The sequence below is a fragment of the Elaeis guineensis genome, chromosome 8 (assembly GCF_000442705.2).
Source record: "Elaeis guineensis isolate ETL-2024a chromosome 8, EG11, whole genome shotgun sequence".
In the NCBI taxonomy this organism is placed as follows: domain Eukaryota; kingdom Viridiplantae; phylum Streptophyta; class Magnoliopsida; order Arecales; family Arecaceae; genus Elaeis; species Elaeis guineensis.
In genome coordinates this window covers 10,409,091-10,423,684 of record NC_026000.2, presented here as the reverse complement: position 1 = coordinate 10,423,684, position 14,594 = coordinate 10,409,091, and the positions used below count along the sequence as shown (strand labels likewise).

The 14,594-nt window shown below is 35.3% G+C and overlaps 1 protein-coding gene across 4 annotated transcripts in view; it reads right to left on the bottom strand.

The window, feature by feature from the left end:
• Positions 1-14,594, bottom strand: part of LOC105050320 (AP-1 complex subunit gamma-2) — a 32,579-nt gene that overhangs the window by 16,418 nt on the left and 1,567 nt on the right. For all 4 annotated transcript variants that reach the window (XR_833018.4, XM_029266158.2, XM_073261715.1 and 1 more), the window contains exons 2-8: positions 12,237-12,539; positions 11,942-12,083; positions 9,888-10,061; positions 7,243-7,422; positions 5,356-5,510; positions 3,510-3,600; positions 1,717-1,880 (exon numbers count right to left, since the gene is read on the bottom strand). Coding sequence is in view for 3 of the 4 variants with exons in the window: in XM_029266158.2 (XP_029121991.1) it covers positions 1,717-1,880; positions 3,510-3,600; positions 5,356-5,510; positions 7,243-7,422; positions 9,888-10,061; positions 11,942-12,083; positions 12,237-12,539 (1,209 nt within the window). In the remaining variant the exon portion in view is untranslated. The remainder of the gene's footprint in view (positions 1-1,716; positions 1,881-3,509; positions 3,601-5,355; positions 5,511-7,242; positions 7,423-9,887; positions 10,062-11,941; positions 12,084-12,236; positions 12,540-14,594) is intronic.

Sequence of the window (14,594 nt, the reverse complement as noted above, 5' to 3'; positions counted from 1 at the left end):
TAAGTTAAATTCATGAGAAATTCTTTGTGCACCGCAGGCGGTGTAGAAAATCCGACGTAGAGCGCACCGCCTTATCCCATTGGTCCACGTAGCCACCACTTTCCAACATGCATTTAATGCCTACAGCTTTACTTTTTCGTTTAAAATTTTGAATAACGAAAATATCTCTATTCTTTGAAAAAATTATGACATCCTATGTCCATATTATGATATCCTGTGTCCAGAAAATCATAATTTTTATCCACAAGATGTCATAATATAATGCAGGATGTCATAATATACACAAGATGTCATAATTTTTTTCAAAGAACATGAACATTTTCATTTAAAATTTTCAAATAAAAAACAAAGCTGCAAACATTAAATGCGCGTTAGAAGGTGGTTGGACAAAAATGCCCCTTCTATATTATGACATCCTGGACCATATTATGACATCCTGGACTATATTATGATATTCTGCATGCAGAAAGTCATAATTTGACGCAGGATGACATAATATACCATAGGATATCATAATTTTCTGGGCCATATTATGACATCCTGCATATAGAAAGTCATAATATGCCACAGAATGTCATAATTTTTTCAAAGAACAGGGGTATTTTCGTCATACAAAATTTTTAAACAAAAAAGTAGAACTGCAGATATTAAATGCACGTTGGAAAATGATGGCTATATAGACCAATCACGTAAAGCGGTGCACTCCATGTCGGATTTTCTACACCACCAGCGGTGCACAAAGAATTTCTCTAAATTCATAAACCCCAACCCACACTCATAAACAAGCCCTAAACTGAAGTTCAAAGCTGTTCCAACACGGATCTCAACCCATATGGCATATGATTTTTCCAATCAATGGCTGCATTACAATGAGGAATGAGGACATAAGTAGTTTTGTGAAAATGTGTACCAAAATGTAAATAATAAATGGGATTTATACATGTATAACTGTCAAAAAGTGCCTTTTTGCTTCTCAAAAAGTGGAATGCACATATGTATCCCCTGCAAAAAACTATAACTTGCATATACACCCATCCAAGAATCTGAATTTTGCATACATGCCCCTACAAAAATCTGGAACTTAAATATATGCCCCTAGGATTCAATGACATCCCGCGCCATAACTATATTATCTTACTCTTTTGTCCCTTGGAGGATTTTTGCATATAAACTCAAAAAAGGGTGTTCGGTTGTTTATTTATCCAATAAAAAATGAAAAGTGAATGTATACCATTAGCAAAAAATTTCAAAATGCCTCCTCAAATTTTTAAACATTTCACATGAAAAGGGCACAATAGTAAGTGCAAATTTACCTTTTAAGTTTTTAACTCACTCAGTTTAAGCTTAGAATGATGAAAGCTAGTGCAACAGTGTAGGGAAAGTATACATGGAAATTTTAAAATTTAGGAAAAGCACCAATGCAACAGTGTGGGGAAGTATACATGCAAATTTTAAAATTTAGGAAAAGCATATATGCCCTTTGACTTTTTGAAAGGTAAATCTGCCAAAAAAGGGATTCTTCCAAGCCATGCAAATAAAATTTTTCACTAATTTAGCCTACAAAATGAATCAGCAAATTACATTTTTTAACTCAGTCATAGCAAGAGAAATAGTCAGTAACTTCATTTACACAACATGCTTAAGTAGTATTAGAAAAACATTTTGATCAATATTTTAACTTCACATAAGTTGAAATCAGTGAAAATTTTCACTTACTTTTCAACAATTGAGCAAATTTTGGCAGTCAGATCGCCCTTGAATTCTTGATCACTTACTTCTAGGTGATCAATAAGTTCTTTTGTCAAAGACTTCACATTGGTGTCGTTAACTAGCAGAAAAACAAGTTCGAGGGCTCTTTTCCGAATTGAGGCATCAGAATCCTGAAAATTAGATATGTGGATTCATAAGCCTTCATTGCAAGTACAGCAGAGACGATAGATATCAACAGGCAGAACAACATAGTCTATCCTTCCCAGCAAATATCAATGATAAGCATGGACAGAGCTTTAGCAGCAGCCTACGTAAGCATAATTATTTTTTGGAAAACAAAGACAACAAATAACCTTTATGACAACTATATGCTACAATGATGGCTTTCATCTCCCACCTGATTAAAGTATCCACCTTTTATTTAACTTGATAAGTATACTCCCACTTTACATGGTGTACTTCATTTGTTTCCCTCCCTCTTAGAAATTGAAAATTAAACTAATAGAAAAAGGTTGTATTTGAAAATGATTGGAATATGTATAGAATGATAAAACAATTACACTGAGGAAAAAAAATTGGAAGCCGTCTAGCACTTTAACCATGAAACCAATAACGTCGTTGTTTTTGGTTGGGGTTTTAAGCCATTAAGCCTGTACATCTATCCTTGCACAAAATAGCACTTTGTTGATATTGACATCACTCATAACATATTTTTGAGACATTAGAAAGTCAGCTTCTTCTGCACAAGTCTCCTTAAACCCTTCTCAAGGTTGCACTACATGCCTACTTTTGAAGAAAAAGAAACCAACATTTTTACATCAATCACTAGTCATGTTCCTTTTATAGTGTTGTTCATGTATCCACCTATCACAGCGGCATAACCATCTCATGTATCCACCTATTCAGGTTATCAACTATGCAGTAACATGTTATGCAGCAATTTTTTTGAAGTTTCCCTCTAGGATTATTCATATGAAATTCTGTGCTCACGAGTCTCACCCCTTTAGTCACTCTTACATTGACATCTCAGGTACTTGGATTGTTATTAATGTTAGGAATTTTTTTAAAAGGAAGCACCAAAAGGAAAAGGTCATCTCAAGTGCAGGTGCTGCCCAAAAAGCACAGCAATCAACTCCTAAAAATTGCAACCTAAAAATAAATAATTTAACATGCCCCAGATATATCATTTAAGTATTAAATTTTGACAAATGCCTGAACATCATATTAGCCAACTTTCATGTCTGACACCTGTTTGTCCAATATTGGTGCTTCTATCCACATACTACTTATGATAGAAAGAGTAAAACTACAGCTTCAAGAGACATGGTCTCCAATTAAAAATTATGGCATGACCCTGCATTGAGTTTACCATCCATTGAATTGAGTACGTAAAGTTAAGAACTACTAGATCTAGGATCCAACTCTGACAATTGATATATTTACTTTATTCTCTTTTAATATGAAATATACAAAAACAGTAAAACATAAACAAATCCTGCAGTCTTCATGGTATAAATAAAAACTCCTGAAGGTCTGGTTTAAAATAAGAGCTAAAATGGTTCAGCTAGCACTATGAATTTAAAAAAGAAGAAAAGGGACAAATGGCATCTCTCAACACCATTACCATTTAAACTGGAAAAGGTGTAGTAAAAACAGAGAAAGTGAGAAATCAGATTCAAATTGTTCAATATACCTGTCAGGCAGATATTTCTGCAGGGTGAAGAATACCAACTATATACTTATTATTCTCTACCTTGCAAAGCATACAATCTTAGTAAGAAAATATGAAAATACGGTACCTTGACACACTCTAGAATCGTTGTTCTGTGCCTTTGCACTGCTTGAGAATCAACTGTAACAGCCTTCATGAGCATATTAAGGGCAACGTATCTGAAGGGAAAAAAAATACCAAATAAAAAAATGAGAACCAAATTATTCAGAATAGAGATCCTGTTCTGAATTTTTTTGTCGTTTCATTAGTACAAGGACCACGTAGAGATATAAAGTGAATGACAATCATATCCATAAGAGAATCAGGAATACACAGGGAAAAAAAGAGGCATAGAGAGAGATTGCATTAAAGATGTTGATAGGAACTTTAAGATTATCAAAATAGCAAGAACAATGCATAACAGAAATCATGACTATTGTAAGACATGCAAAATCTGATAGGAAATGATGCCATAGAAATCAGCACTGACAATCCAAAAACAACAAAGGATCACATAGCCATCATTCCTTATTTAACATACATAAACATAAAGAAAAGACTTATTCTAACTATTTGATATTGGACACATGCAATCCTCCTTCATCTGGTGCAGATGCCCATGTGCACCACCAGAGAGAGAGAGAGAGAGAGAGAGAGAGAGAGAGAGAGAGAATGATGGTCACCATACTACTCTGAACCACCCGATTCGGGGTGCACCAAGTCATACCAGGGGCAAACCGTCATGGTTCTGCCTCTCGAACTAGTTCTGCCCCTCAGTTCAAGAAACTGGTGATGGAGCGGGAGAGGGAGAGGGAGAGGAAGGGAGAGAGCAAGATACCAAGAGAGGGAGGAGAGACAGGGGCTCTAAAGCCCTCCTCCCCTCCACTTGTCCGTAGGCCTTGCTGGGAGGAGCCCCTATTTCTAACAAAATAGGAGCACAGTGTGCCAACTTCACTTAAAGAACAAGAAAAAAAAATTAGGGCCAAGCACTAGTTTCGATCAAAACAGGGGCTCCATCCAGCAGAGCCTACAGACGAGTAGAGGAGAGAGCTTCCAAGCCCCCTCTCTCTCTCCCTCTCTCTGCCTCCCCCACTCTCTCCCTCTTTTGGTCAAGCCCTTGTTTCGAACTCTCTCTGCCTCCCCCACTCTCTCCCTCTTTTGATCGAGCCCCTATTTCATTCTAAACAAGGGCTCCAACAAGCAGTGCCTATGACGAGAAGAGGAGAGGAAGGCTTCTGAGCCCCCTCTCTCTCTCTCCCTCTCCCAGCATCTCTCTGTCCCCATCCATCTTCCTCTCTCTCCTTCTCCATCTCCCCCTCCCTCTCTGATTTTCCTTTGTCAATACGTGCCAAAATGACACTGCATGTTACCATACTGTACCACCAGCCTACCAGCACAGGTGCTGGTTCTGGCACTGCAGACCTTGGAAATAACATTAAAGAAATAGTAGAAAGCTCAAGATTATTCCAATGGTAAAACCAAAAGCAGCACAATGAAAAGAATAAATAGTAAACATGTATTCTGAAATCTGAGATGCAATGCCATGGAAATCGGCATTAACCATCTGAAAACCAACTTTTGTGCATATTCCAATAAATATTAACATAGTACAAAGCCTTGTTCCAAATTTCCAACTTTTTGATATTAGCTTTAAGCCACTGCTATCTAATACAAAAGCACCAAACCTAGACTAAACTGCATACAGTATTGATTCTTTTTTTTTTTTTTCAATTTATAAAGAAAATGCATGAACAAAGAAAGATGTTGCGCATGAATTTCAGAATCAACTAAGCTTAATACAACGGTCTGTTACATATTGCAGCATCTATGACTACATTTCAGCAAAAAGTGTAAGCAAAGTGTCACCAATAATAAAAAAACGGACATTTCTCACAATTAAGTCTATGAAATTACTATAAAAACAAAACAATAACCTGATATTGTTGTCACGATTTGACAGGAATCTTCCTAAAATATTGATAGCAAGCACACGAAGACCACTAGTAGCTTCAATGCCCATTATAGTTTCAACACATTCATACAGAATAGCATTTCCAGCATTTTTGTTTGACTCAGTTTTTGTCGCAACCTACAAAAATATACATAGCATGTATCAAAAGATTGCTTAGACTAAAAATTTTTGTTAGCTGTTTAACCAAAAAAAAAAAAGATATATATATATATATATATATATATCAGATGTTTAAAGAAACATTTAGGCTTTGTAGAATTTGAGGCCTAAGTAGAACAGATATGAGCTCCAAGGAGCATAGAACAATTATAATAGCATCAAGAAGAAGCAAGTAAACATTTAATTCAACAAAGTGCAGATGTAGGTGGAAGCACAGGGTCTGGATGGCTGTGGCTTACCATGCCCTTCAAGATATTAGCATGGCCAGTGGCATGGTGATCAAACCCTATGTGAAAGCTTTTGTTCCAGTCTAGTAGTGCAACAGGTTCCATGCTACCCACAATAGTCTAATAGACTCCTATTTGCAGAAGTACAAAAGGCAAACTATACTAAAGATTAACTGAAGGCATCGAGGATATATGGTTCATTAACTCGGTGATTGCTGAAGTTTTTTATATGTAATCATAGTCCTTTTGATGTATTTGAAGTCAAAACAGCACAGGTGATGCCCTAAAAAAAAAGAGCTTAATTGTACAATCATCAAGTAGCTATAAGGATCTGCAAAATCTTGGTCTTCTGGAGAGGGAGACAAATAAGTGCAATGAAATGTTTAAAAGGGATTGGGATGACATGAGTTGCATATGAATCAAGTGGTATATCATCAATTTCCTGGTTTCATGCCCCATGGTGCAATGTTTCTTGAGTATGGAAAAAGCCATCTGTCACAACACGAGTGGGGACTTCAAGTTCTCCAATTCATGGATTTTGTCAAGCAGGAGAATGCTGAGCACATACTGGCACATAAAATGACTGGCAACAAAGTTAACTACAAAATTCACAGGACAGATATTGATGATAGCCAGATATCACATGAATTAGACTCTATTTTCATAAATTTAGTCACAGTGTGATGCTATTGCATTTTTTGCTGCTTTTTCAAGTAATGGTCATTGTTATTTTTACGCTTTTCTCATTTTGTAGGGAATTTTAACACAGAGACAGACATATATATACATTAATATATGTTAAATTACCACCCTCGATATATAATTATCACCAAACAGTATATCATACTGTAACAAGGTCTGATATACCTACAGAAACTTATCTGAAGTTTCTTATTTGTTCTCAGTTTTTACTGTTAATACTTTTTTAAGCTTTTTTTATTATTAACATTTTTTAACTTCTTTTCTAAGTAGTTTCACACCAAACTACAGCATTTTCCAATGGAAACCACTGAAACTATCAAATGTGCATTTAGGCTAGGCCAGACACTCAATTTCTTCACTGAGAAATTCAAAACATGATTACTGTAGACCACAAGGCCGGAGAAAAAACCAAATTCGAAAACCATAATTTAAACAGTTAAAATATGTACAATGTACACCAGAAAGCCATTGAAATGATGGTACTAACTTCCTAGTACATATATAGTGCATACAGCTTATAGTGCTGTGGATCTTTCCAGACTCATCTACCTGACCTAACAGGGCATGACAGGGTTATCAGCTTAGCTTTGTACTTTCCGAGTCAGATACCATATTATGTATCTGAAGGTTTTGGTTACACATACATGTGCACATATATCCAATAAACAAATTGCATCTCTCTTGAATCAGAATTATTGTTCAAGTAATTTTGCTTTAGATTCATGAAAACAGAGAGAAATATATAAGGAAAGGAAATTTACCTGAGCAAGAATGTCATTCATATATTCACTGGAATCTGCATCTCCTTGGCCAAGCATACGCATGAGCCTAAGCACTCGGATATGCAAAAAAGGGTCTGTAATCCCAGCAATGTCATACTCGGGTGCATATGGACTATTCGAGACATCTCTCAGTATTCGAACCAGTCCCTCTGTGCAGTTCTATAATCAGGATGAAAACTAATCTATGTCATGAAGTGTAACAAGCACAACCACTAAGGCAGAAAGTATATATGAAATGTAACATGGCCACCTACATACAAGAGAAGAACTCGCATAATCTTCAAGCAGAAGAAATAAGAAATAAGAAAACCTAACACACGCCATACTGTCCAACCAAGTTAAACACATGGCCTCGAGGACAAAAAGATTGCTAAACAAATTAGATGGTGAAAAATGGTCCAACTACTTGACAAAGCACATTTTGCAGCAATTGCAGTCAGCAAGACTTCTGGAATTTTGTTTGTTTGTTTGTGTGTATGTGTGTGTGTGCATGTGTGTGCGCGTGCGCATGCGCGCGAGTGAGAGAGAGAGAAAGAGAGAGAATATATGAGATTTTCAAACTTAAACACTACTTGGAGGTACTTATCTTCCACATTGTTTATGATAATAGCGTATCCGCCTCCATGATAGACAACAATAGTTCCAGAGTCAAAAAGAACTAGGGTAAGATAAATCTCAAAGCCTCAAACTTTAAAAGCTTAAGTGTGAGAGTGAGACACACATAATCCCCTTGATGCAGGTTATGAAACTATGAGGAAACAAAAATTGTCCATAGTCTTCAACAAAGAAAATGATCACTGCAACAGAAGTACCCGGTTTGTAGCTTTCTATTACTATCACATATAAATTACTGACTGATCTGAAGCAGACAAAAAGAACAATATGGATGGAAAACAATTTGAGTACATATTACTTCAAAAGCAGTGGGATAAGTTAATAACAAGATTCATAAAATCTTAAAATCTTAGAAATATAAAAATTCATGGCTCCAGGAAACTATATTGCCAAACAAAATGTAAAAAGTCTCATCATTGGTTATTTAATAAGTTGGTGATAGAAGTCGCAATCTTAATAGCTTATGTAGCTCTAACTAAGGCACAAACCCCAGTAGCACCTCAAGGCCATCGCAATAGGCCAAATCCATACCTTTAGCCTCTGCGGCACTTCCACTCATCAGTTCCTTCCTTGCCCATAAGCAACCAAAATGGCACTACCTTGAAATCACTGATATGATGCTCAATTATTCTGTAAATGAAAAGGAAAAAAAACTTATTTTGTAAAATGAAAAATTGGGTAAATTAAAGTCTGGTACACCTCGGCATTTCTTTAAATCTATGTTCAGTATATATTAAGCAAAAGTTGCCTCGGACCAATCTCGGTATAAGCATCCAAATCAAGCATATTTCTTTTCCAAGCCTTGGTGAGTCTTGTATTCATCAGCCTAAATCCAGTTTCAGTCCCAAAATTCCATTTGGTGCTTCAAGGTGAAACCAAATAAGAACATGTTTTATTGCATTTCTTTTGCAGCAAAAAATCTTTTCACTGTTTTTGCATGGCAAAGATTTGCCCAGAGACCAGCGCTGCTACCAAATTTTTTTGTACCTTAATCATCCTCCAAACCAAACCTAAAACAAATTAAAAAACTTAAGAATCTTGAATGATTCAACAGAGCACCACCCTGAGTCTCTCACCTTCTCGAGACTCTTTGTCAGCAATTTCATGTTATTAAAACAAACCACATGGAAATGGGAAATTTCCTAGCAAAATGTTGCTAATCCAAAGTACTCTTATGGTTACTCATAGCAACCGCAACTAATAACTCAGGAGTGGTCCAACTTAAGCCACCCCAATCCCTTGCATTGACTCTTTCCTTGATCTTCTATTAAGGTTTCTGCCATTCCTTTGGTCTAAATAGTAAATACAATGCAAGCCAGCCCCACCATGGAGATCACAGGATTCTTCCCCTCTCACTATTTCCACCCAATTCTCGTTATGAACACCAATTAAGGAAACTCTTGATTCCCATAATTTCTAATAGTACCATGTTATGCTTAATTCAATTAAACATCACATTGGGCATTAATTATGTGATCATCTAAAAAATGGAAGAAAGCAGTACAGCAAAAGAAAAAAAAAGAATTAAAAGAAACCTATATTTAAGCAAGATATAGAACTTCAAATCAAAATCAAGTTGGATAGATTACTACATATATCGAACAAGGACCTATATAGAACATCCACACAATAAAACTATTAAACAAATTCAAGCATCAGGAAACATTGGATTTTCCAAAATTCCTTAATTGATTGATGGTTGCATAGTTTCTTTTACAAAATCTGAAAGAGTCTAGCCTAATAGAAGAAACAAGAATGTAATAGAAGAGTTTGTTCAAAGTCTTAGATTTTCTAAAATTCCTTAATCGCAAAATCAGTTATGTGCCAGTTGCATAGTTTCTTTTACAAAATCTGAAAGAGTTGTAGGATTGAAAGATTCACCTAATAGAGGAAACAAGAATGTAGCAGAAGAGTTTGGTCAAAGTCAAAGTTAGATAAAAATAACATTTGTATAATCAATATGGGAAAAAAAAAATAAGAAACAGATATGGTCATGCTATGCACCATACCTTTCTCAAATATTCTAAGGCGATGGTACTAGCTTTACATAGATCTGTGCAGAGCTGAACTCCAGCTATTAAAACTCCATGATGCTTTTCCTTCAGCAAAGAAGAAGCAGGGCCCATAAAGTTTTCTGCTAAGTCTGGAACTTTTCTTATTATCCTTATAGAGCACAAAGCAGCCTGAAAAACGAGAAACCACCTTCAGTTACTGAAAAATGAACTCTGTTTAATCTAACAAAGAATCCGATAAGTTATACTGCATCAATATAAAGTGCAATGGTGCAGGATAAACTCATTCAAAAGTGAACAAGACTGCACCAGATTTTATCAACTTAAAGTATATTTCATGGCTAAAGGAAACAATGTAGCAATCGACAAATTTTGAGATAATAACATTTTTTATCTGACATAGAATAAAGCAGAGGAATAAAGAAAAAATTGAATCACAAATTAAAATGGTTATATAATAGGGACATCCTATATCTATACAAGATACTTATTTACTTTCAATTTGCTAAACATAACAGCACAATTACATTCATACATCACTAATTTTGAGACAAAATCTCTGTCAGTAAAATAGGAAATGCAAGCTTATTCAAAAGATTTGATTTGTGACATCATCAATTATTCCATTTACTGCTTAACTTCCATCATTAACTTCTATCAAACCTGGATTGTCCATTGAGTTTGACATGCCCCACCTTTCTCCATCCCATGCATTAGTGTTTACATGTGCAAGCACACATGCATGTGCACAAACAGTAAAAAATAAAAGGTAAAAATGTGTTAGGTCTCAAGAAAGGTTTGAAGTACTGTGGTATGGGAGTACCAGTCACATACATACAGGCACAGTACATACTGTGATGTAGCCCTGCATCTACTCAAAAATTGGCCAACACGAGTAGTACAGCACGCAATACATACTGCAGTACAGTCAGTTGTATTAATTCTTCATCTAAACAAGCACAATCAAACACTAATATTATTTTTAAAAAGCAAACCATAAAACTTCAAAAGAACATTGCACATATCAAAGAATTAGCTAACAATACAATTTCTCAAAACTTCAATCTTCAATATCATCAATTTACTTTTCGACTTCCAAGTTTAACTTCAGCCCATTATGAGTAACCAATTGCAACCACCTTCCTATCCTTTTATCAATATCATGTGACCAACCCCCCAATAGGTTTTTGGACAAGGACATAAGCTTCACGGTTGACCAAGTATTGCATGAAGAACTCTACAGCTTGTGTCCAACCTTACGACAAACTAGATTGGAACACAAGCATGATGTGGTCATATTCGATAAATGGATCATGGAACCGACAGAGAATATGAAAGTCAAAATGTAAAGCACCAGAGCACATGAAGGATAAAGATTCGTAAAGATAATCATCAAAATTTCCATGTTTGAAAGGATGTATAGCATTTCTCTATAACCGGATTATCCTCAGCAGATAGCATATTATTAAACATCTCTTACATCATGCTTATCAGAACATAAATTGAATGACCATGCAAGAAAAAAAGATAGAAATGTGTTGCAACTTGCAAATATGTATATAGGAGGTATTTTTAGGAGCTCATTGATCAAAGTCCCACGAGGCCTTAAGAGGAATTGCTTTAATGATATGATTCTTCCTTGGATCTTTTATAGAACTATTAGGACCAGTTTTCTTGTTGGCTACACACCTGCAACTAACATGACCAACCAGAAGCAAGTAGCATGTAATTTTTTGCAAGTGTAACAAGATTTAGGATACTTACCTGTAAAAAATGATTACTTCTTCAAAATGTGTCTTAACAAGTAAATCACATTATACACTAACAACAAGCAGCCAACTTGAACTCACAATCTATGCAGCACAGTCATCACCAAAATGATGGTTCCATATATTGAATTTAGATAATAACACAAATAACAGATTGCAGTTTAGTGTAGCAAATCCAAGAACATAAATAACTCTTCATCCTTGCAATCCTATTGAAAGAATTCATTTCAAGAAGTTACTTATAATAGTTGAGAAATACATCTTTACAGAAAAAAGCTGTACCTTTTTTTTAATGTTTGGATCTCTAGTTTGTAATAACCTTTCTACTTCCGGTGCAAGATCCCGTGCCATTTCTGCAGAACATATATTCCCTAGAGCACAAAGTGCAAGACCCACAATATACTGATTTGAATGATTGAGATCTCTGCTTGTGTCAAGGATATGAACTATGAAGAGTGAAAAGGCATACCATTCCAATATCTAAAGTATAATACCAGTTCAGAACACATATGTTAAAATTTAATGAAATACTAGCTGTATGAAGTGTACCAAAGTATATCATAAGCTTAATGGATACTGTTTCAAGGAATTTGTAACAAGCATAAGAACCTCTTGCCTTTCATCAAGCAGCAGCATTAGACCAAGATAACCAATTCTCTTTTCAGGAAACCCAGCAGAAGCTATCAATTTGAGACATTCCATTTGACCAAAATGAGTGGGATAACCAAGCATGTGAATAAACATAAGTTTTGCAAGATTACGATGCCTATAATCTGGATCATTTTCACTAATAGCAGCACGTATAGCAGCACATTCTTTTCTCACAACAGCACGCTCCTCTGCAGCAGTTTTGCAAGCACGTATAGCTCGAATCATGTCCCTGAAATGTAACGGTCAGAATGTATGGAACTGAAGACATTGATAAAACTCAGCTGAGAATCAATATGCTTGTGTGGTTATACTAAATAAATCAGGGGTAAATGACCAAGTATGTTAAAGTTTCATCCATAGATTTATCACCAAGTGTAAAAAAATCAAGAAAAATCAGAGAGATTCAATGTGAAATATTTTTTAGATATTTGCTAAACCTCAGGAAAATTACTGAAAAAAATAAGGCTTACTTTGTTGTACTATGTGGAGCACAGAAAATGCACATGAGAGTAAACATTTCTATTACAACACCCCCCCCCCCCCAAAAAAAAAAAATTGTGGAGAGTGTAAATGTGGTGGAAAAATGTGCAGTTGGCAAGTTGGTCATCCATGCCAAGGAGTCTACATAATGATGGTCCTAAAATTGGCACATGTGATGCACATGATTGACCCAAGAAGGAGAACTAAATGAGTGATCATGATCATATCAATCAGAGAGAAATAACGATAAACCTATCTAAATTACGATCGTTTTCCCCATGATGTGAATTAACAAACATACTCCCACTTTTCACACATTCCTCTGCATATGAGTGTGAATTTATACCGAGAAGAAGAAAACAAATGGTTGTGAAGATTGGCAACCAAAAAGAAGGGGGAGGATAAGGATGGCTGTACAGACCACCTGTACTAGAAGCCAATAATACGTTTGTAGTAAGAAAAATGGTTATACAGAATGTTATCAACTAATAATCAAGTATGAGAGTTCTATTCACCCTTAGTGAATTATTTTTGTACATCTCTAAATAGCAGACTTATGATACTTGAATTTGCCAAAAGGTTTCAAGTGATGGTTTCTTTTAACAAACCTTAAGGGATATAAAGACGAGTACCATTTGCAAATGATGCATATGATAATGACTTGATCATCTTCAATGATCCAATAATAAAAGCATTCTTTTTGTGATCTTCTAAACCATGTTCTACAAGTAAGCTAGTGTTCTTTCAATAACGTATCACAAGTTAGAACAGTCAGGTTTGAACATAGAATCTTATCTTCATCAATTACCCTGCCAACTTGTGCATTTTGGTTCCTAAATATATTTCATATATTAAATTCAAGGAATATCATTTAGAATCTTAGTTACCAAAAATGTGTTAGATGCTGTGAAGCGGAAGCAGGTCCCTTAAAAAATTTTAGTAAGAAAACATTTAGGAAGAGAATGCATGGACAAGTTTCCAAGGAGATTCAGAAGTAGGTTTGCCACCCTAATGGAAGAGTCTTTCTACCACGTTCAGAACAAACTCAACTAAGAGTATGTGATGATTAGTAACGCCAACAGAAAATTGAATTATTTATTTGAAAAACGAATCTGATTTTTAAAATAGGTAACAAAGGAGACAAAAAAGAAAGAAAAGGTTCTGACAGAGTCCAGGATGAAGACAATGACTATATTCCCATGGAACCACTTAAAATCTTAAAACTAGAAAGTATGGTGAAAAATGGGCTTCATCTTAAAAGCTTTAGTTCAATATTTTAAATCTTCAATATACAGTGAAAAATGGCCTTTAGCTGTTAGTTTTATGAAAGGCACCACAACCAACCAAGGTGATTCATATCCTTTCTTGATTAAAGATCATTATCTGTTAGTTTTACAAAAGAGAAACCTAACTGCAATCCACTGATCCTGGGATCATCCTTTAATAAACAAAAGGCAAGGACAATCTAACATAATTTTCCTAAATAGATAGGCTTGCATGTTTTCACTTCATCCTTAGGCAACCTACTTGAATCTTCTAAGACTTCGTGTACAAACAGCCCTGTAAATAAATTGAAAAAGAAAAGAAGGAAAAAAGAAAGACCACGCATAGCCCCTCCTAAAATCCCAATTTCATCAATAAAAAAGTTGAGATAACCTAACATGCAAACATTTAACATCAAAATGTTCTCCATCTAACTATCATACTTTTATTTAGAAATTAGCTGATGTCCTTTAAATGATGTTCAGAAGGTTGACTCTCGAGATCTTTAGAAAACAAGTAGGTAGCAAACCGACCAACAAAA